The following is a 24,211-nucleotide window of genomic DNA, read 5'->3' on the forward strand; positions in this document are numbered from 1 at the left end:
GGTTGTTGACAGTGCAAACACACACATGCACAGACACGCGCACGCACACACACACACACACACACACACACACACACACACACACACACACACACACGCACACAGGTCGTACCGGCCAGGGCCAACAGAGTGATGGCCAGGATGCGCCCCAGGTCTCGTAGAACCTTCCGGGCCGTGGCTCTCAGGCGCTCTGCCAGCTGTTTGGCACGCGATGCTGCGGAGAGCTGCTCCTCGGGGTCGCCGGGAGACGACCTGCCCTCCTCCTCGTCCTCACCCTCCTCTTCCTCCTCCTCGTCATCCTCCGCCTTGAGCTCCGGCCCGTCCTCGAGCTGAGAGGAAAGGACGCACGCAGCCTCGGTCAGAGACGGACCCATCACACACCCCTAGCCCTTAACCCCTGACCCTAACCCCTAACCCACCACAACACCCAGCTCCAGATCAAACATGTCCTTGATTCAACTCGATCTGTATCAGCGTGGTCCATAGGATTTTAAATGGCAGAACCCATAGCTATTTAGACAGCTATTTTAAGAGCACAGTGGACGTTCACAATCATAACACTAGAGCAGCTAGCCTGAACTTTTAAAGATGTGGAATCATGAATGATCGTAGGGACTGTTTTATTTATGCTGGCGCCACAGAGTCGAACTAACTGACTCTCCATATTAAAAATGTGCCAAACACATGGGTTTTTAAGGAAAAGGTCAAACAGAGGCTGTTAGATAGGATCTCAAAATAACGACAGCCCGATAGCAGATTTTAGCTGTGTATTAATGTGAACCATATGTATAAATTGTTTTAAATTAAATAAATAAATTGATTGTGGCATAAGTGTAAATGGTGTACCGTATCCGTTACTGTAAATTGAATGTAGCGTGTTGTTTGATGGTCACCAGGGACCACGATGGAAATAAGTCCTGGACTTTATCACGTCTATCCTTGTCAAAGACACATACTGTATGTTCCTACATCTTTTAACAATGTGTTCTGCCCTTTCTGACAAATAAATCAAATCAAAATATCATGTTACTGTAACGAAAACCCTGCGGTGCTGTAAAGAACAAACTAGTCGTGGTTTCTATATCTACAGTATCGACCCTACTGTACGTCATGCTACTGTTATGTAGTGTTGTGTCTAGATTGCCTACAGTACATACAGAACATGCGTTACTCATTCATCATGATATCGCACGGAGCGATAGCGCTGTCACGTTCTACCGGTGGACTGTGTTCAGTACTGCTCAACACACAAAGGGCGTTGGTGAACTCCTGTCACGTTTCACACTTTCAGAAGGATCACCGGGAGTGTGTGTATAGTGTGTAATCAGACTGGGTCTCTCGCAGCTCTCACAGCTATATTTGTAGAGCGATCCCCTGATACTGAGGCTGATGGATGGCTGGGATCACACATGCACCCCTTCCCAGATCATCACCTTGGCAACGAGGGCAACATCTAACTCAGGGTGGTCTGATAGATGAGGATATACTCATACACAAGGGTGTACTGTATGAGTCAAACACACACACACACACACACACACACACACACACACACACACACATATTTAAACTAAGTGCCATTTTTTGTCCTCGTCTGATAGTTACCTGCTCTACTGTATCATTTAAAAATCTTAATAAATGCAATATGCAAATAATATTCTATATTTTATTGAAAATAACAAATCTAATACTTAAACTAAATGTCATGTGTCCTTCTGTCCTTGTGGGATAGTTTAGTGCACTGTCCTTTTACATAAACATCACCCTAAAATCGTCAAAAACAAAATTAAAGAAGTGTCTGTGAAACAAGTTTGTTTGGTAAAGTTTAAAGCAGTATTTATGTCACTAATTGCGCAGTAATGGTTCTGTGCACTAATGGGTGTGCGAATATAGTAATGGAACCCACTGTACCTGTAAACGGTCTGCGCTATAATTGTGTGGAAACACCTTCACACACACACACACACACACACACACACACACGCACACACGCACACACGCACACACACACCCTCACATAATCTCATAAACACACTGCTAACAAGCATCGGCAGACAGTCAGTCACAGTGAGCGTCACAGTGACATGCAACACATGGCGCAGTCCCTCCACCAGGCCCGGCGTGTGTGTGTGTCTGTGTGTGTGTGGGTGGGTGTGGATAAGATAGCGACAGAACAGGTTATCATCAACCATATGGCGGGGCGGCTGTAGCTCAGGAGGTAGAGTGAGTCGTCCAACGATCGTAGGGTCAGCGGTTCCAATACCGGATCCTCCTGTCCACATGTCAAAGTGTCCTTGGGAAAGACACTGAGCCCCAAATTGCTCCCAATCAGCAGGCTAGCACCTTGCATGGCAGCTGCCGCCATAGGTGTGTGAATGGGTGAATGAGAGGCCATTGTGAAGCGCTTTGGATAAAAGCGCTATAGTGCAGTCCATTTACCATCTACCATATCCTGTATCTTCCCTTCGGTGTATTCTAGGTAAGGAGATTTTGGGCAAGGAAGGAAACTGCTGTATAGTATTGAGATGCACCCTGTTGTTCCCCCAGATGGGGCCAATTAGTCCCCCTGGCAACTTACCACATCAAATGCCTGTCGTCTCTGTCTCTAGCTGGGGCTAGCTCTCCACCACAAACACACCCACATACACACACGAGCGTGTGCGCGCGCGCACACACACACACACACACACACGCACACATGCACACACACACACACACATACACAGACAACCACAAAACGGTGTGGTCACAACATTACAACCATATCCCAGGGAGGTTGTGAGAGTGTGATTGTTTATGTGTACAGCAGGTTTTAACACCACAGCATGGGAGTGGTGCAGTATGGCCCAGGGCGGATGACTGGCCCAGGGCGGATGACTGGCCTAGGGCGGATGACTGGCCCAGGGCGGATGACTAGCCCAGGACAGAGACTAGAGAAACATAGATCAGAGAAACAGGGAGACGAGAAACACAGAGAGACCAGAGAAACTGAGAGACCAGAAAACAAAGACAGAGAGACCAGAGAAACAGAGACAGAGAGACCAGAGAAATAGAGTCCAGAGAGAAACCATGCAGAGAAACAGAGACCAGAGAAACAGAAAGACCAGAGAAACAGAGAGTCCAGAGAGAGAGACCATGCAGAGAAAAAGAGAGACCAGAGAAACATAGAGACAGTGAGACCAGAGAAACAGAGAAGGAGAGACCAGAGAGACCAGAGAGACCAGAGAAACAAAGACCAGATAAACAGGGAGACCGGAGAAACAGAGAGACCAGAGAAACAGAGAGACCAGAAAACAAAGACAGAGAGACCAGAGACCAGAGAAACAGAGAGACAAAGAGATCAGAGAAACCAGAGAGACCAGAAAACAGAGACAGAAAGACCAGAGAAACCAGAGAGACCAGAAAACAGAGACCAGAGAGGAAACAACTGAGAATAAAACACACTTGTTTGCTACAGTACGGTTTTCAACTGTTTCCAGCCATAGACCAGTCACCTGGTTGACACAGTCATGTTTGGTTTGTGTTTTGGTTGTGTTTAGGTTGTATATTGTTTCATGGTTGTCAAATGGTCGTATTAGGGTTATGCTAGGGTTGTGTTTTGGTTGTGTTGGTGATGAATCCAGCAATAGCCGATTTTCCACCTTTCTCTCGTGAACCAGATTGGGGGCTGTCTGTGTTCTGTGTTTGTTGGGGAGGTTACTCTGGCAACAGAGGGAAATGACAGGGCTTGAGAAAGAGAGTGGTTGAGACAGTCAACAGAAGGAGAGCAGAAAATCACTTTCACTAGCAGACAGACTGATTGGCTGGCGAGACTGGCCTTGGGGGGTGAGGAATTAGAGTTAGAGAGAGAGAGAGAGAGAGAGAGAGAGGGAGAGAGGGAGAGAGGGAGAGAGGGAGAGAGAGAAAGAAAGAGGGAAACCTCCTGAGCTCAAGGACAATAGTCTTCTCTGTCACCATACAACCCCCTAGGAAATCCTCCTATGATGACCTCACCCTGTCTCCCTGTCCACCCCAGTAACTAACACCACAACAACACACACACACACGCGCACACACACACACACACACACACACACACACACACACACACACACACACACACACACACACACACACACACACACACACACACACACACCACACACACAATACAGAACAGTCAACAGCTAGAATACATACTGACTCACAACACAGTATCATTAAATACAGAATACTGTCAACAGCTAGGCTAATGCTGACTCAAAACGCAGTATTAAAATGTTTGACTCCATGCCCTGTTTCTTCTGTTTCATCATTGTGTTCCAGCCAGGAGTGGTTACGCAACACACACACACACACACACACATGCACACGCACACACGCACGCACGCACCACACACATCATCCATTATACAGTATGACCACTCCATAACAAAGATTGCCTTTCATGGAATCATGTGGTGCAGATACTTTCCTCGTGAGCTTTTGTTATGACAGTATTTGCAAAATTATATCATCCAGGGCTGACAGCCATATTTTCAATCACACTCACTGATTAGACAGATATGACAAGCACCTTGAGTCCTATCTGACTCACTGAGAGACACCCAGGAACAATTGCCATAAAAGTATGAAAGTATGTGTGTGTGTGTGTGTGTGTGTGTGTGTGTGTGTTAGCATGCATGCGTGTGTGCACATGTGTATGCCCTTATGTGTGTATGTGTGTGTGTGTGTAGGCTTGAGAATGCTTTAATGACACACAGAGGGAGAGTATTCACTATTTCCACACCCTGACTGCTCAGAGCGGTCAGGGGAATGTCTTAACTCTCTCACTGCCGTTTGGGCTCCAGATGATATGCACGTTTGTCTAACAGGACACTAAAAACACAAGGCTGTTCCTGAAACTCACCAATGAGTTTAAGTAGTTTATGTAACTGCTTTACAATTCTACACTCCAGTTTCTTTTAAGGTCTGTGTGACTTTAACTATTTTTGTGAGATTCCCCTCAAAGCCTATAGACTCCGAACTAACGGATGGAGAACCAGGCCAGAGAGGGCATGTGTCTCTCGACTTACCCCCTGTAGAGAGCCTGAGTCCGGGGGCGCGACGACCACCTCGTACCCCCTCCTCACCAGACGGCCACACACCACCAGGGTCACCAAGGAGACCAGGAACACGACCAGGTCAGGGATCAGCAGCCGGAGCACGCTCCAGGGGTCATCCAGCGGCAGCCTGGAGGTCACCGTCACACACAGGTAGGGTCAAAGGTCACCAGAACGAGAGGGAAGGAAGTATCTATTTAGGGCGAAAGTTAGTAAGGTGGTCTGGGCTGTGTTAGTGCATACTTGATACGCTTGCATCTAGAAAGCAGACAGTGGTGTGAACGAGCAGAACTTTGTGGGAAGAACTGACAACTGATGAATGAATGGAGAGAGAACTGATAAAGCTTTAGGGGGCGAAGCCACCGTTAGCAGGAAACTCAATCAACTCTTTCAGTTAATGATCCACGCAATAGAGATTATCTTCATTAGCAGTGGAGCCAGACCCAGAGCCAGACCAGAGCCAGACCAGACCGGAGGCAGACCCAGACCCAGACCCAGACCCAGACCCAGATCCCGGCAGCCCCCAGGCATAGCTGACATACCTGGACACTCCAACAAGTCTGGAGAGAGTCTCCCAGGAGCTGCCTGCGGACACACAGAGGGTGTTAGTTAGAGAGATAAACAGATAGAGAGACCATGTGTGAGAGAGTGTGTGTGTGTGTGTGTGTGGGAGGGGGGGGGGCATTGTAAACTGCCGTATTTATAAACCGTATTTATCCTCATGTGTTTGTCTGTGTGTGTGTGTGTGGGGGGGGGGGGGGGGGGGGGGGGGGTCATTGCCAATGCATCCTTCCCATGGGCTTTCAGTTCTGGGAGGAAGGCATCTTGGTGGTATTACAGGCCGGCTCTGAGGACCATGGGACACAAACTGGAACAGGACTTCCAAAGCCGCACCGCTCGAGGCGCCCCGAAGCCGAAATAAAGTCCTGGCTCGCCACGAACTGCGTCTCTGCTGTGCGGTGCCTCCACACACGGCCCTGCTAGCATTCCAGGCCGGCTAATGACAGAGCGGGAGACGGACCGCGACTGAGCTGGACCTAACATGTCAAAACCCGTCAATCATGAGTGGCCTGGCGGGGCGTCTAGACGGGGTCCACACGGGCCCTGCTGGGACATACTGAGCACGCCACTGTTTAGATCTTGCCTGTAGGAGTAGCTTCATTTATCATACTGTACACATACTGTATATATATATATATATATATATATAGAGAGAGAGAGAGAGAGAGACGGCGAAGACCCTTTGTTTTATAACTGAGACTGAATTGCTGGATTGTTGAATAAAACCTGGCGATGAAACAATGTAAATGTTGAGATGCATAAATTATTATTATCCAAAAGTGTGTGTGTGTGTGTGTGTGTGTGTGTGTGTGTACTCACAGTTGTGTCCGAGGGCCTGGTCCAGGCCGGGGAGGGTGTAGAGGCAGATCTGGAAGCAGACATGGGCCAGCAGGAACAGGAGATTGGTGCAGAACAGAGCTTTGATAAACCGACCTGTATGTCCTGAGAGGAGAGGGGAGGGAGGGAGGGTAGGAGGTAGATAGAGGAAGGAAGGAAGGAAGGGAGGGAGGGAGGGAGGGAGGGAGGGAGGGAGGGAGGGAGGGAGGGAGGGAGGGAGGGAGGAAGGAAGGAAGGAAGGAAGGAAGGAAGGAAGGAAGGAAGGAAGGAAGGAAGGAAGGAAGGAGGGAGGGAAGGAGAAAGGGAGGAAGGAAGGAAGGAAGGGAGAAAGGGAGAAAGGGAGGAAGGAAGGAAGAAAGGAAGGAAGGAAGGAAGGAAGGAAGGAAGGAAGGAAGGAAGGAAGGGAGGGAGGGAGGGAGAGAGGGGGGGTGGATTATCATTTATAACCTGATGAAATTCATGATGTTCTAGCATTTCCCTGCTCAGGTCAGACATCTGCCGCCAGATTTGCAGTGGACGCCTGAGGCTGGAGGAGGAGGAGGTGCCAAACCTGAGTCAAACATACGAATCAAATACTGAAAATATTTTTCAAATGTGTGCTTTTCAAATTTGATGTACCTCCTGTGGTTTCATCGTTCCCGGTGAACTAAACCAAGTGCACGTGTCGAGGTATTTGCATACAGTGGCACGCCCAGTAAAAACGCCCCCTACCAGTTTAGAACAGCTAGCGCCATCTTCACTTCACTGCCAGCGAAAGCAGCAGTGCCCAGTGGAACTATGGGAGACGTTCTTGTTAGGAGTAGTCTGGTCGCTGGAGACGAGCAGATCCAAGATGGCGTAATCAGCGCTGGAGGCTGCGCTCCGATGGAGTTTTATAGAAGTGTTTTTCTCTGCGGCCGGTCGAGGGGTAGGTTAACAGCTGGTTGCAGCTTGTGCCCCCCCCCCCTTAATTATATCAGACAGGATGTAACTCTTTCACAGGCCCGCTCCTGATTCCTCCTATGAAATAGCCTGACACTCAGACTCAATCAGCATTTTGTTTCACTTCGTTATTCAGTCTGAACAGGCTCCCATTGCAGCCATTTTCCGAGATGGGCGTTACCGAAGGAGTCCTCAGCAATTAGTTTACCCCCTAACCAATCACATTCAAAGGACACTGAGAGACAGAGAATTTCTGACTGAGAGATTACTCTGGACGAGAGCCCTTTCCAAACCCTAAATCACATTTTGAAATGTCAAATTCAGGGGCTGAAGCCAGGCTACCTCTGAAACACAGTCTGCACCAGGTATAACACCAGCCCAACATGGCCCTGCATAGACCCGGGTGGTCTAGGATCAGTTGTGCCTTTTGAATCAGTGTATGAACAGTCTGGGACCTGATCTTAGATCAGCACTCCAGTGACGCTTTGTGAATATGGGACCAGCAGGGGGGAATCATCCTTCTTTGCCATAAGCCTACTACTGTAAACTATTCCATTCAAGGTAAAAAATATTCTCATCTGTTTCTTTTTGTCACATCAACCCCATCAGCAACTCTGATGTGAGCTGCATGTGAAGCATGAGTTTGAGCTGGTACTTTGCTCCCTTCCAGCTGTGGTCCCATCACAGGCCGTCTCTGTGCTCAACATGTTTATATTTCCACCACAGAGAGAGAGGAAGAGAGAGGGGGAGAAATGACAAGGTTTATAAATGTCATCCATTTCTCTCAGACCCGTGCATGCATGTGTGTGTTTGTGTGTGTTAAATGATATGGCTAATATGCAACACACACACGCGCGTGCACACACACACACACACACACACACACACACACACACACACACACACACACACACACACACACACACACACACACACACACACACACACACACACGCACACACACACACACACACACACACACACACACTCAAGTGTTGAAAGATGGGATAGGTCCATAAGAGGAGTAAAACTTATGCAATGTGACACGTCAGCCTGCCAGGCTCTCTGCCTGACGCCATCTTCACCCTGATTTACAGACATGCCGCCCTGAACTGCAACTCTAGCCTGTGTGTGAGCTCCTGTGTGTGTGTTGGTGTGTGTGCGTGTGCATAAGCGGAGAGAGAGAGGGAGTGAGAGGGAGAGAGAACTAGAGCATGTACATTAAAAATACGTTTTTCACTTTTCACAGAACAGATCTAATGACCTTTATTTTGACCTCCCCTCAGTCCCCCCCCCTTACTCCTTTAACGCTGCCCTGCCACCTCCGACCTCCTGCCTCCACCCCCTTCCCAATGGAAAGTCTGATGTCATTTCATCATGGCGAGACTCATGAGTCAGTCTCTAAGCGCTGTGCTCAGTCGGAGGCGGAGATCTCGAAAGTCTGGCATCGCGAGACTACATCATGGCTAACTACTCTGGCTTTATGACTTTAAAAGTCAGCTCTAACTGTTCTGTGCCTCCACATCTGGCCCAGCTTGAAGCTGCAGATTTTCACTGTTCTGACCTTAGAGACCAATCAGAGTTCACCTGAGGAGCTGTGGACCTCTGTGACCTACAGGCTGCTGGGGTTTCCCATGTGTGCATAGCTCTGCATTTAGCCTTAACACTACACTAACCTTAAAATACACCATCGCCAACTTACATACACACACACGGTTGCACGCACACACACCTGTATTCATGCTGTAATTACACCGACCATGTAATCTGGTCTGCTGTCTCCCATTCCGAGGACCCAGCAGGAATGGTAAGGGCCATTCCGCTGATCCCATAAAAATTAGGAGCTCGTAAAAATTAACATTTTACAAGAGCAGAGATGGCGCCGGGCAACTCCTCTCCCCAGAACCCATTAGAAGGCTGCACTCAGGAGTGATTTAACGAGATGGGATGTCTGGGTGAAGATGAGTCCTACAGCTTTAACATCCACAGTCGGCTCATCTATTAAGTCAGACCTGTGAGTATACAGGAATAGCAGCCATTAGTACAAGTCTCACATCAAGACTGTGTGTGGTCAGACGGCCGTTGGGTAATGTAGTTTAAAATTAGGATCTTGGCTCCCGTGCAAGACCATTCACGGGCCGTGTTTGTCTTTCCAGACGGTCCTCTCGGCCACGGGCGTGAACCTCCCCCCACGAGGCCGGCGTCTGTGAAACCCGTGTAAGCTGGCAACCCCCCCCCCACCCCCTTCCCGGCCTCGCCCACGCCTGTCGTCAACAGACGCAGACTCAAATCTGCGGAGGCCTGAGGTGAGGAGAGGCGATAGAGAGCATACCGCGGGATTTTCCACCATAACCAGCAGGAATTCTTCGACTTAACAAGCTGGGCGGCGGACATTGTTTTAACAAGTCTCGGTGTGACGGCTGTAGCAGCACCTGACCCGGTCCCAGGCCGGCTCTCAGAGTCAGGCAGGGAGGGAGGGGGCGTGGAGTTCTGAACGAGGCCTGAGCCTCCATGGAAAGAAAAACAGAGTTAAAGAGGAGGGTGTTATGTTTTACACTGGGGCAGCTAAAAACGCCACAGGACTTTCGCAGCTTGTCCCTGTGGGTCATCCTGTAGTAATCTGGCTGCTCCAGATTATTCATTCTCAACGATTGTGTAGACCGAGAGTAGCTGAAAACACAGACTCAGGGGGAATGTTAAATTCTCACAACCTGGAAACAGAACATGATTCAGTTTTTTTCCTAGAGACGTTACCTCAGTGCCAGACGCTCAAATTAACATTACACTGCTGAGTATTTGGTCGTCATTTTATCGTGGAAAAATCTAAATCAAAAAATGTAAAATGAAATTACCTTTCATTCAATTTCCAAGATTTATAAAAGGAACCTGTCTTAAGAAGAGGACCAGAGATTAATCTGCTTGTTTTTCCAGCACCTCCCAGACGTCCAGCGGAGGACGGCAGAGGGGTAAACACTGCCTGTTTTTGAGCAGGGCAGCGGGGCCACATCACCGGACACCACGGTCCAACGGTCCAGGGAGGAGGAGGGTGTGGCTGGGTCAAAGAGGGCACTGTGGACCCAGGCGTGGGGCGAGGCCTAACACCTCTCTCCGGTGGAAATATACATAGCATCTCCGGCCCACACCGCAGCCCTTGTGTACGGCATGAGAGATGGAGGGAGACGGGGAGAGAGAGCTTGAGGTCGACCAAAATATCGACCGTTAGAGCGGAATCGCATTCTTGAAGTCTAAAGGGCAACATTTGTCTCACACCGGGCAAATTTATAACACTGCACAAGCCAGGTTCCAAACCACCTCCGCTACATGGACTTTTGTGTTGTTCCGCCGCGTTCCGTGTTGAGATGGCACAGCCTGTCCTCCTCGCCAATAAGCATCCCACTGGGTGGGGGGGTGGTCAAGGGTCAAGGGTCACACATCCGGTCCTCTCTGGCCGAGCAGTGTGGGTGTGAGAGGAGGAGAGAAGAACAGGCGTTGACGTAAGAGGGGCTCTGGGGTAGCACGGCCGTGTGGAATCCCTGTTCCAGTTCCAGAGCAGAGGGCACATAGCAGACACACCCCAGGGAGGAAGAGGCTCGCCCCCGGACTGCATAACAGTCTGACACCATGCTCCTCTTAGAGCCGGAGCACACTCCGCCACTCATCTCCACATACAGGACGAGCTCTGATCTGACCATGAGGTACTGTACATACTGGACTTCTTTCACACACTCATATAGCCCACTGACAATCTCACACAACCTTACACTGTCTCTCTCTCTCTCTGTCTCTCTCTTTCTCTCACACACACACACACACAGGCACGCACACACACACATGCACGCACACACACACACACACATACAAGAGGGCATGCGCACGCACACGCACACACACACACGCACACGCACACGCACACGCACACGCACACACAAGGAGGGCTAGGGTCAGGGATAGCCAGCTGGTTAAGCAGGATTTATGTGTGGAAAGAATCTGAGGTTTCTAGTGTGAGTTACATGTAACATATTATCCAGACAGTGATGAATTTACCTACATTACTGCAATGCTTTACAGATGCCTTGAAACTGTACACTCTCTCTGCTTCTTACCTAATGTCTAATGGCAGTAGCACCGTTTCACCAGACTAAGGAAAAGACAAATGCGTAAGACCAGAATTTGAATGAAGATCTGTTGAAAGGTCTTGTTTTTGCTTAAAAAACAGTGATCCGGTTTTGGAACAGAACTGGTAAACAAGTGGTAAACTAACTGTCAAATACACTTTTCCTTCATTCAGAGAGAGTAGCCCAGATGCAAGTCTTTACAAGGCAGTGAGGTTAGTTTAAGCCATCTCCCTCGCACACTCTCATCTCATCAGCCATGATAATTTGTGACAGTTGGGATTTGGCTCTTTTGAGAGCCATACGACAGCCTATAGCTGTCCCTTCAGAAAAAGACAAACAAAAAATGCCTGATAAGACATACAGTACTGTATATGTAATCTTCATTGTCCTTAAGCGCTGTCTGCTGTAAAGGGTGTGTTGTGTTTATGTGTAAATACTGCTAAAGAGTGCCTCAGAACAGGGCAAAGCTCTCGATCTAACAGTCTATCTTCGTCCCCACCCCACAAGCGGCCAAAATGAGTTTTCTCCGGAGGGTGGCTGGGGTCTCCCTGAGAGATTGGGTGAGAAGTTCAGTCATCCGGGAGAGACTCGGAGTAGAGCCGCTGCTCCTTTGCGTCAAAAGGAGCCAGTTGAGGTGGTTCGGGCATCTAGTGAGGATGCCTCCTGGGCGCCTCCCTAGGGAGGTGTTCCAGGCATGTCCGGCTGGGAGGAGGCCGTGGGGTAGAACCAGGACCAGGTGGCGGGACTACATCTCCGCACTGGCCTGTGAGCGACTAAAGATTCCCCAGACAGAGCTGGTTGATGCTGCTAGGGAAAGGGATGTCTGGGGCCCCCTGCTGGACTGCTGCCTCCGCGACCCAACCCCGGATAAGCGGATGACGATGGATGGATGGATGGGTGCCTCAGGAAGGGATGTTTGGTAGACGACAGCAGGTGTGAAAACAGATTAGGGAAGAGATTAGACGTGAGACCAGCCACAGAGGTCTGAATACACGGGGGGGAAGAGATTAGACGTGACACCAACAATGCCAGAGTCAAAGCTCAAAACAATAACTTTCCCAATTTCCCACCCAACAATGGCAGGGTACACTTGACAAACAGTCACCAAGCCAGCATGTCCCCAGAGACACACCTGGTCAACATTTGCCCTCAGGTAAGTCACAACATGGCCAGATTCTAACAGGATTTAGATAGTGGAGAGTGAACTAGTCTTCCTTTAGTGGAAAAATTTTCTGTTGAAAAGGCTGTCAGCCTGAAGATCAAGATCAGGATGAACTGTAATGTTCCACAAATGGAATATTTGACTTGGACTTTCACCCATGCTGCAACCGTAAAAGAAACAACAGTTACAAATGTGTCAGTACATAGAAGTGGCCTAGTGCATCCATACAAACATAAGACAATTCAAATACAGTACGCAATACAAACAGGCCTACAATGTGAAGATACCCCTATACATAAACATATCGCTGTTTCCCCTGGTCTTGTCACGACTTTATCTGCTGCTATTTACATGTTTTACTGACAGGGATAATGCATTCTCATGTCTGTTTAGTCTGCAGGGATGAACCCTAAACCTCCTCCCAGAGGGTGGTAGCTGGTACTCAGAGTGCAGAACGTGGGAGGGATCAGTAACTATCGTATTGGCTTGCCTAAGTTCATCAGGTCTGTGTGCTGTATTGCACAAGTGAGTAAGAAGTATTTCATATCAGAGCGTTTCACAATGACGTCTACAATGAGGATAACCTGGCGTGACTGAGTGCCCCTTAATGAAACAGTCAGCAAGACCAACTGCATCAGTATGGAGACTACCGCGACGCAGAACCAACCTCGGTTTTTAAAGAACTTTATTTAAATATCACAGGTTACACAAAAACAAGACGGTAATAATTTCACAAGTTACAAACATTAGAGCTACCAAAAAAATCTAAAGTTATACAGAGGAACCCATTTTTCTCATCATCTGGATGCCAAAAGAGAGCTTACCACGCCAGGTGCTGTATGTCCAGTTACAAAGACCAACTGAAGACCGCCACGAAAAAGTGCGGCCTGAACGCGATCCAGCTAGGGGACTCAACGCTCAACGCTCCACCAGGCGGCAGCTCCGCCAAAAAGGAGGACAAAAGGTGGAGGAGGACAGAGGAGGACGGAGGAGGACCGAGGTGACCGACGGTCCGGGAGGCGACTAAGGAGACATGAAGCCAGGTCCACATCCACAGCCCCAGTCAGGGCTCCCACCTGTTCTGTCTGGGGCTGACAGTGTGGATCACTGATTGGGCTCCACATCCACAAGAAGACTCTCAAGTGGCCGAGGCAGGACTGTCATCGTCATCGGACCCGACGGACAACCTTAAGCAAGTAAACATTTGAGCTGGAAGGAAGTGATATCTGAGAGAGAAAATTATATCTGGAGGGAAGTGATATCTGAGAGGTTATGTTTGAGGATTATTACTGTCTCATACAGTAGTGCCTATACCCATGATGCCAGGCGGCTTCTCTTCAGGGGACTACAGGCTGTGAGGTCCTGTCAACTGAGTATCAACTTACACCCTAAATAGACAACAACAAAGGATCGATTCCATACAGAAGACGGTATTTAAGGTCAGTGTTGGTGTTAAGACCAATGCTGGCAGACTGAGCCTCCGCAATCGCCAGGCCTCAGGGGAGGAAACAGTCACTGGGTCTTTTGGATGGGCTACGAGTGTGTCGGCTGAGTTTTAAGTCTGGTGGAAGAGGCAAATTGAAGCTTCCATTTTCTTGTCAGTCTCTAGGGATACGGTCACTGTTCCGTTCCCGTTACACTCTCCATCCATCCATCCCTCCCTCCCTCCCTCCCTCCCTCCCTCCCTCCCTCCCTCCCTCCCTCTCTTCATCTGACCTTCTCTCTGTCCATCCCTGTCTCTCATCTTCCTCTGTGATTACAGAAATCTGGTCGCTCCACATGCCCGGCCAAGAACAGTGGTGATTCTGGGCCGGGAAAAGCTGGTTCCCATTAAAGCTGCTAATCCTGTTCTCTGTCCACGGTGGTTTTTTAAACAGCCTGGCAGACTCTGGGGTTTTCCACCATCAAGAACTCTCCCAAGCAGACATACTAAGATCTCCTCCTAACTCCAACCTCTGCCCTGTATCCACCCAGAAATAGAGCCGTATGACTCAGCTATCGCTGCTGATCATATCACCGTTTTATAGAGAAAGAGAACGAGAGTGGGAGAGAGAGGGGGGGGGGGGGGGGCAGAATGGCTCAGTTACAATTAAAACACCTTTCATCAGTTAGGAAAAAGAAACAAAGAGAGAGACGCCAAATAATTCAGATTTTTAATTATCTTTAATGAGCGCGTTTCCTGTATTGTGTTTAACAGGAACAGCCTTTGATTGGCTACAGGAACAGCCTCTGATTGGCTCCAGGCCTTATCGTATTCCTCCCCAGTCCTACAGGAAGTGATACGGCCCATCGGACCTCACAGCCAGGAAGTGATACGGCCCATCGGACGTCAGGAGCGTGAACCGGTTGATAAATTGGACAAACAAGACTCATGGGGGTCCAGTTGGGCAGTGTGTGTGTGTGTGTGTGTGTGTGTGTGTGTGTGTGTGTGTGTGTGTGTGTGTGTGAGTGAGTGTGTGTGTGTTACCATGATACCACAGGGGGTTACCATGTACACCGTACAATGAAATACTTTGTACAATGAAAGCATGGAATAAATGTGTCTGTCTTAATTAAAGAAACATTTAAATAGTGTAAATCAGTGGGCCCACTTGGGGTTAGCTGGGCACAAGCCATCCTTTCCAATACTTCATATTTGTAATTTTCTTCCGGTTGTGTGTAGACTATTTCCTGTTCTGTTGATTTGATTTCCTGTTCTCAATGCCGTCTTTCATCAGAAGGCAGAGACATAAATTAACTGAATTCTTTGTAACACATACTGTAGGCCTACTGTACATCTCTTAAAAAAACAACTACATCTACCATCTCTCTATCCCGTCCGCTGGAGATGATCACACACAAATTACCAGACAGAACCGGGAAATTATCTTTCATGGAAAATAGAGCGTCATCGCTGTCCAATCCTGAGGGGTCGCGACAGATGGATCAACTCCCAAACACCCAGAGAAATAAAATCCTGTGATATGGCTTCTGAGCTGGGAAATAATCGCATTATAATGACTCGTGGCTTGGAGTCCAGCTCTCTGAATTGTCAATGTAATTCCTCAGATTAAGTTGCTGTCTAGAGAGCACATAGGATCCATATAATCCAGTTATGAAGCCTCTTCTTGGGTGGCCTGCGGGGTTGCTTACATGTGGCCAAACATGCTCAGACCATTCTCTCCGACCTCCTGTTGGTCTGCGCTCTCTCTCTGACCTCCTGACCTAGGGACACGTCTGTCTAGTCAGGGACTCTGATACCCAGAAGGGGTGGCTTTGCCTTGCTTTAGCAGGGTAGGAAAAAGGCTTAACCCTCTGCTGTGTGGTTTTCCCTGAGGAGTTAGACTTAGAGAGACAACTGGAGCTAAATCCTCCTGCCTGGTCCTTTGAATCATTTCTTACTCCACCCTTCCACAGAACAATGTCCAAATGTTGTACCGAGTGCTTTTCTTGAGAATGTTACTCAATCATCTATGATGCCACCAAACCAACACACGTCACAGCATATTCACCTATAATTATAACAGGTCGGGGCGGCTGTAGCTGAGGAGGTAGAGCGAGTCGTCCAATGATCGTAGAGTCGACCTTTCATAGCAGCTGTCGCCATAGGTGTGTGCACGCGTGTGTGAATGGGTGAATGAGAGGTCACTGCAAAGCGCTTTGGATAAAAGTGCTATATAAGTGTAGTCCATTTACCATTCAAAAAACACAGAGACAGACTAGTCGGCCATCCAACCACTGGCAAGCCGACAATTTGGCCAGCCAATAAGGAAGCTGCCTAGCTAAACAGCTACCAAGCCAGCCTGCCAACTATCCACTCACGCAGACAGAGCACGACAGGCCGCCTTACCTCGGAGAGTGTGTTTGTTGGGCCACAGGAACCAGGGCAGCAGCAGCAGGTAGATCAGGTAGACCAGGGACAGGGCATTGTAGCGAAACAGACAGGCTGGGGAAAGACACAGACATTAGAACTTAATCATTTAGCATTCATTAATTGATCATTCAGACACTTCAATCCAAGGCAGTTTTGAGCGGTCTGGTAGGCAGGAGAACCGGCGCCCCCGGTGGCTGATCGGGTTAAGGCATACACCATGTAAAGGCTAGTACTTTCCGCAGCGGCCCGACAGAGCTGGTCTAGGTGTGGGTTAGGGTTACACAGAGCTGGACTAGGTTAAGGGTTAGGTGTAGGGTTAGGGTTACACAGAGCTGGTCTAGGTTAACACACCTGCGTGGCACCCATGGTCTGCCCCTGCACAAAAACATTCCTCTCATGCTGACGATGATAATGATAATGACACACCAGGTGCTGTGATTGTATTTAAATTTGTGTGTGTTTGTACAGGTGCAATTTTTTTTCAACTTTTTCTCTGGGTCCAGTGCAGTCCAGACCAGACCAGTCCAGACCAGGACCAGTCCAGTCCAGTGTGCTGTACAGTAACCGAACACTATGATTGGGCCCAGGGCGTGTCTCTGTCACAGCCCGGCCGGGTCCAGCCCACTAGCCTGTCAGCTATAGATCTATAATTGGACCCTGGACGGGGGAACAAAGACACTCTTTGTCCCGTGGGTGAGAGTGAGCTAGCTAGCGTGTGCCGGAGCCTCCTCTGGACAGCCTCTGCGTTACCCCTGGGTCAGTTATTGTGGAGTAAGACGGGAGTCTCCCCACAAACAGTTTCCCTGTCTCTCCTCCATGTGGGTTACTTCCAACAGGAAAAAAGATCCTCCCATGTAACGCCAGCCCCGCGGGGACATTCATCAGGCCAGCTCTGCGGTCATGTCTTTCTAGACCTCGCTAGGTCCTGGATCTACTCCTGTGTACATAGTGATCTTATCCAGAGAATCTGTGAGAAGGATCCATTAGGCTGACGTTGGCTGCCGGTTGGCTGACAGCCTCGAGGGACAAGCGTGCCAGTGTTGTGTTTCAATGTATGCATCGCCATGGTAACGGCCGGCTAGAATGAGGTAATGGGTGTGACATGAACATGTGTAAAACGCTAATGTGGCGATGAAGAAAAAGTTTTATTCCTTCACTTCTCCTATGGAGTGATAAAATGCCTTCCCTGTGAGAAAACTGGGGATTCGATCAAAACCCCTCTAGCACTGATTCACACAAACACACACATGGTAACAAGTGCACGCATGCGCGCACACACACACACACACACACACACACACACACACACAATAATGGAGTTTTGGATCATGGAAGAGAAGAGCCACAGAGGAAACAGCACAGCGAGGGTTTGATTTGTTGGTTGAGGCTAATTTAGCGGCTGGCCTGCCCTCCATCATGGGATAAGGTTGACCTCCGTATGGTTAGAGCTCATATTTTATACAGCGAGGGAGTGCAGGGTGTGTGTGTGGGGGTGTTTGTGTGTGTGTGCATGCACGTGTGGGTGACAAATAGGTTTCGGAGAAAAGGTTTCACCGTGACTCGTTCACAGAGGCATTCTTCATCCCTTCTTTCCTCCCTCCCTCCGCCTCTCTCTGACTGACTGAGCTCCTAACGGCGTTTCCGCTCCCCGCCAGCGGAGCAGGTCGGCCAGCCGGGCCTCCCTCCACGGCCGCGCTGCTGTCTCTCTCTCCACATGTCGCTAGCTTTGTTCTTTTCTCCCTCTCTCTCTCTTTCTATCTCTCTCTCTCTCTATCTCTTCATCTCGTGTCCATAGTCTCTCACACTGTGCATCGGATGGATTCAGGAAATGATGGTAATTCGGGATAGGAAAAACCAACATTGTGCCGCAGAGCTGTGGCCATGACACTCCTCCAAGGAACACATATGTGTGTGTGTGTGTGTGTGTGTGTGTGTATGTGTGTGTGTGTGTGTGTGTGAGTGGGAGAGGGAGAGAGAGAGAGAGAGAGAGGGAGAGAGCGTGCGTTTGAGTGTTATATTCCAATGGCCTATGTAGAGGTGCCATTCATAGTCAGTCCACATCCAACTGAATTAAGTGTCAACCTCTAATTTGCCCTAAACGCTTGTGCCAACGTTTTCTCTCAACACCTCACAGAACATCCCCTTTATACAGCTGCTGAGCTGTTTCTGGATGGATAGCATACACACCTTAACTACATAAACTCCCGCCTCAACATCACTTTTTCAGAGGTCAAAAGGATTCTGTTAAATAAGGCCATTGAGCAGGTCAGTCTCCTCGTCCTCGGTGTTTACGGAGAGGGTGGAGGAAGACTTCTTATCTACAGCTATAGTTACAGTTGGGGAGGTGAGGGGAGGGGCTGTGTGGTCGCAGGTCTTTTGAGGGAGGAGCCAGAAATCTGGACTAAACTGCTAACCCTGCCTGCTGCCAGTTTCCCAGGGGATATTCACAAAGACGCTCCAGAGCGTGGGGTGCTGATCTGGGATCAGTTGCTGTCTTTTAGATCGTAATGAATCAGAGTATATAAGTAGATCCTAGGTCAGCGCTCCATTCAGTCTAAAGACATGACTTAATCTGTGGGAAGACTGTTTGTCAATAACACAGGCCCCAAATGGACTTGGGAGGTTTTTGCTAGGAGCATTTAGTGATGTAATGATAACCGGTATAATGATAAACCGCGATATAATTTGATTAAATTTATCGCGATAAAATTATAATTAAAACTGTGTCACTTTGAAAAACTCACTGTAAATACGGTCCAGCTGCAACTAAAGTTAGCAACAGTCTCCAAGACGCATTATTTTTATGTTTATGCAAGCAAAAAGTGCACAGTGCTGCTGATTTTATTTGTGGTTTTCAATATAAAACTTGAAATGATCTCAGTGTGTGTATCAGTAGTTTTTGAACATTTTCAGCACATTTTAACAATACCGTGATAATACTGATAACCGTGATCATTTGGGTCACTATAATCGTAATGTGAAATTTTCATACCGTTCCATCTGTAGGAGCATTAAAACAGTGTGTGATATCCTTCTCTACCTCAGTTTTTCCTACACCCCATCTGTCTATTTGAAGCAACCGCATTCTCCTATAGCAATAATCCCACCCACCACTGAGAGTAAATACAGAGACAAACTCTTACTCTTCAGTGGTTTCTATTTATGAAGCGGACATTCAAATGTCAGGACTATTAGCTGGAAGCCGTTGAGCCTATTGGGAGAGAGAGAGAGAGAGATCCCTGTCTCTCTGTTCTCTGAAGAAGACATTAGAAACATCATCTGAGACACTTAGTATGATTAACTTCGTAGAGTCAGCTGTGGTCTGTGGTCTGTGGTCTGGACCATAGATAGCTTGCCGGTAACATCTGAGGCCGGGCCTCCTAGCCCTGTGTGGGCCGACAGTACGCCCTGTGGGCCTGGTGCCTCTGTAGTATATTTAATTTATTTTAATTTATTAATTTAAGTTAATTATTTATAGTTATTCAACTTTTTATTATTATAAGTATTATATATATAATAATTCTACTTGATACTGGATATAAGTGGTTTTGAGGGTGTTTAATTGTTAAATGGATGTAGATGGTTTGGTGTTGAGCTTTGGTCTAGAGTGATTGGTGGTCTGTTGGATATCTGGTTTAGAGGTGTCTTGGTTTTTGATAGAATAAGCATTGGTTTAAGGGTTTGCTTTAGTAGAGCGATATAGACGTACCTACATATATTACGCTTTGCATATTGTGTGTGTGTGGAGTGAAAGGATTGTGAGTGGACGGACAGTAGGACTCATCTTGCTGACAGGCAAAGTGATGTGGACATTTCGATGTCTACGTCAAAATCTTTTTTATTTTAATTTATTATTTTCTGGCATACAGCGGTTAATGAGGGGATTGTCCTCTGGTGCACAATACCCTAAGCTTGCGTCAAACCGGGCTTTGTGGTTTTTAATTTGTAGCAATTAAAAGTGCTTAAATGGGACCGATCGCTCCCTGTGCTGAAGACTAGGGTTGAGATTGAGCAAGATTATATCTGGTTAGGAAGTTTAGTCAGAGCAAGAAGTGTCCTATGTCCGTGAGTGATTGAGTGTTCATTTCTTTATTAATTACATAATTGATAAAAATGTTATAGTGTTAGATTCTTAAGAGGCTTATAATAGTCTCGAGTCTTTATCGGTCTATCGATCTTCGTGGATTCCAACATGTCATCCGACATAGACGTTAATGTGCCCATGCTCACACCGGTGGAACAACTCAAACGCGATTATCCAATACTGAAGGGCATCGGTGATATATCTAAAAGCTGGGCACGGCGATGGTCTGACGTGCCACAGCCGTGGCCGTCTACAGGAAGCTTTGATGAAGGACTCATTCAAAACATGCGCGTTCTGGTTGAGGCATACAAGGCTCACCAGGAGACGGGAAGACAAGGTACGAAAAGAAAAAAGAGATACTGAACTCGCAGTCTTGACACTGTTCGGTAAAGCAGGGCGGAGACAGAAAGCAGCTGTGGAGGCAGCAGCTACCACAGCCCGAACTGTAATAGAAGAGGCCAATGACAAGACGGATATACTGCTGAGTGAAATTGATGCGCCGTTCTCCCATACGGCCCCAGTCTTGACCCCGCCTCCTTATGAAGCTCAGAAGGAAACTACTAAAGCTTATCCACAGCTACCCGTGCTAAATACTGAAGAAAGATATGTAATCAGAGATGATAATAATGACATTATGCAGAAGGGAAATGCCAGGACGACCGTTGTTACCCATCCTGATGTGAAGTGCAAAACCAGGAAGTTAGCTCAGTCTCTGATACCAGCTGAAAAGAAGAAGTAGATGAACGAAAAGGGAAAGTGTGGAAGCGACAGTGACTCTTCTGTAGATGAAGGAGTGAATATTGGAGGATATGATGAAAGTATTAGAAAGATTATGGCAGGTGCTGTATAGAAAGGAAGCGTTGATAAAGAAACAGACTAGTAGTAGTAGTGAAGAAGTGAATGAGGAGTCTGACTTGAATGAAGATGATACAACATGGACCAAGGATGTACCAGTGGAAGTAGAATTGAAGAAGAATTGAAGGAAATTAGGAAGTAGTTGAAGGAAATTAGGAAGTAGTTGAAGGAAATTAGAAAGTAGTTGAAGGAACAAGATGCTGAGCTGAAGAGGAAACTCACTCGAAGTCAGTTATTGGATGGCACATGGATAGAAGAGGAGTAGAAACAAGCTGTTGTTTTGCAGAACAATCACAGAACAATAACAACAACAACAACCAATGATGTAATCTTCACTCCCGTTCCCTGTTTTCCAGCAGCCTCAGACATGGGGAGATTATTAATTCTGAAGAATTCAAAAAAAAAAAAAAAAAAAAAAAAGGGGGGGGGTGAAGAGGAAGTCGAACATGTCATTGGATAGATGTCATTAGCTCCAAGCATTATCAAGAGTCATGTCATCAGAGGATGATAAGTTACAAGCTCAATCTAGGGGGTTAAGACCAGCCAGTGATGCAGGAGTCTACAGGTGCATGAAGAAAGTAAACAACAAGAAATTAGTGACAGTGACAATCATAACCTTGACGGTGCAGAAGAGCAGAGAGTTGAACCCCACAGTATAAGCCACTACAAGAGTGGTGACGGAAGATGTCTGGAATGGAGACATGGAGAACATGAACTAATTAAGTGGTATCAGCGATTTACAATACAACAAGTATTTCTAACGTTCTAGAATCAATTGTTGAGAAGAATGATAGCGGTGATAACCTACGTTGTCACCTCTGAGCCTGAGTTCATTATTGAAGTTGAAGTGATGAGGAATATTTTTATTACATCTGTGACATTTTGGAGAAACACTTGTCTCCAGAAGATTATTATAGAAGCAAACTAGTTGAATATGGACTCCAGAGTATGAACCATCTTTTTGTTCAGAAAAACCAAAACAAAAAGACCTCACCTCATCAAGGCCTGATTCCAGACCAGGGTGGGTGTGATTGCCAGAGCCACTCCGAACCAGCGGCCGTTTCCCAAGTGGAGTAATTACTGCAGGTCAGGAGGAGGAGTACACTCACAGAGGATCTGTCTATTATCAGAGTGGCTAATGGCTCGAAATACTTTCCACTATCTTAATCCCAACCCCCCCCCCCCCCCCCCCCCCTACCAGCCCCCCGATCCTACTCCCCTACCCAGTCCCATCCCCCAGCCCAAGCTCTGGTCCAAACCCTAGCTCCAGCCATATGAACTTTAGGCCCAGACTCCCGCACCCAACTCCAGCCCTCAGTGCTGCTAGCCAAAACCCAAGGCCCAGTCCCAGCCGTGTTTCCAGGCCCAGTGCAGTCTAATCCTGCGCCAGATCCAGCTTTAGCTCCAGATCCAGCTCCAGATCCAGCCCCAGCCTTAGGCCTGACCCCGACCCTGCTCTCTAACTAGCTCTGCTCCAGACCATGAATTTAAAAGTGGTTACCCTTTTCCCAACCTCAATCCTCAGTTTATCTACGAGTCATAAGCGCCGTAAAACTGCCAGTGAAGATGACAGACCTCGGTTTAGACACTCCCTTCCCATCAGGCAACCTGGCCTGCGGACACACTGTACTGTGGAGCCAGAGAGGCAGACGTACGGTACGGTCAGCTCTCCGTGTAGAGCCAAAAGCCTGAGAAAACCTCATCCTGGTCTTACCCAGCAAGATGACTGTTGTCACAAAAAAGTCTCCTTGGTGTATTCTTAACTTTGACTAATTCGTCAAACAAATAAACTAGTCAGTCCTCTCGATCTGGGCACTTCTCTGCTCTTCCCCGGGGCCAGAACTGAGGTGAGATAGCAACTGATGCTCAACACAATGAAATACTTGATTACTTGACTACTTAAATGAAATACTTGTTGCTTGATTTGGTACTTGATTTATTGGGACCGGTGGGATAGTCCCAAAAGTGCTAAATCAGTACCTGCTCGGGGGAGATGAATCAACCGTACAGCAAAACAAGATAAATAGAACAGAACTTTGGAAAACGTTGAGAGCTCCTTCGGCTCTGGTCTGCACTAAAGCATGAAGAGAGAGAGAGAGAGAGGCGTACACAGCAAGCTGACATTATCAACCCATTCCCTCAACCAGGAATAAAGACGCCAGGAGGCTTTTACAAGAGGGCGGACCGCTAAACACAGTCAAACTCTGTCAGTGAAACGCTGACACTGACGCTGATCACTGGTGTTCCCCCGCCATGCGGGGCACGTGCTGCCTCTGGCTGAAGGCTAACAGGCCGGGGCCGCCCACGCGCACGGAACAAGCAGCCTCCGCGGGGAGAGCGAATGCGGGCCAGGCGGCTAATGGCAGCAGCATCAAAGCAGACTGGAAATGACTTATAACCTTAAGCTGGAGGAGGAGGAGGAGGAGGGGGAGGAGGAGGCGGAGGAGGAGGAGGAGGGGGGGGGGGGTGGAGGGGGGATGGAGGGGTGAGGACGAGAGGGAAAAAAACATGGAAAACAGGGCAAACAAACAGCCAGCGCCAGTGTTCAACATGTGAACGTGCGTACACGAACGCAGCTCAAAGGAAGTAGAGTTCAACACACACACACACACACACGCCCAGACACACACACACACGAACAGACAGAAAGGCCCAGACGTGCAAAGTACCCACAACACACACAAATGAACACACACACACACACACACACACACATACACACTCTTCAGAGGCCAACAGCTG

General features: G+C 48.0%; 1 protein-coding gene across 1 annotated transcript in view; it reads right to left on the minus strand.

Moving 5' to 3' along the window:
• The window catches only part of piezo1 (piezo type mechanosensitive ion channel component 1 (Er blood group)), a gene marked incomplete at both ends in the record, with an annotated part of 61,855 nt that overhangs the window by 26,748 nt on the left and 10,896 nt on the right, over positions 1-24,211 (minus strand). The window contains 5 exons of the mRNA XM_084437384.1: positions 113-329; positions 5,055-5,211; positions 5,624-5,662; positions 6,458-6,584; positions 16,507-16,602. Of these exons, the coding sequence (XP_084293510.1) occupies positions 113-329; positions 5,055-5,211; positions 5,624-5,662; positions 6,458-6,584; positions 16,507-16,602 (636 nt within the window). The remainder of the gene's footprint in view (positions 1-112; positions 330-5,054; positions 5,212-5,623; positions 5,663-6,457; positions 6,585-16,506; positions 16,603-24,211) is intronic.

This window comes from Borostomias antarcticus (assembly GCF_949987555.1).
Source record: "Borostomias antarcticus genome assembly, chromosome: 4".
NCBI lineage: Eukaryota > Metazoa > Chordata > Actinopteri > Stomiiformes > Stomiidae > Borostomias > Borostomias antarcticus.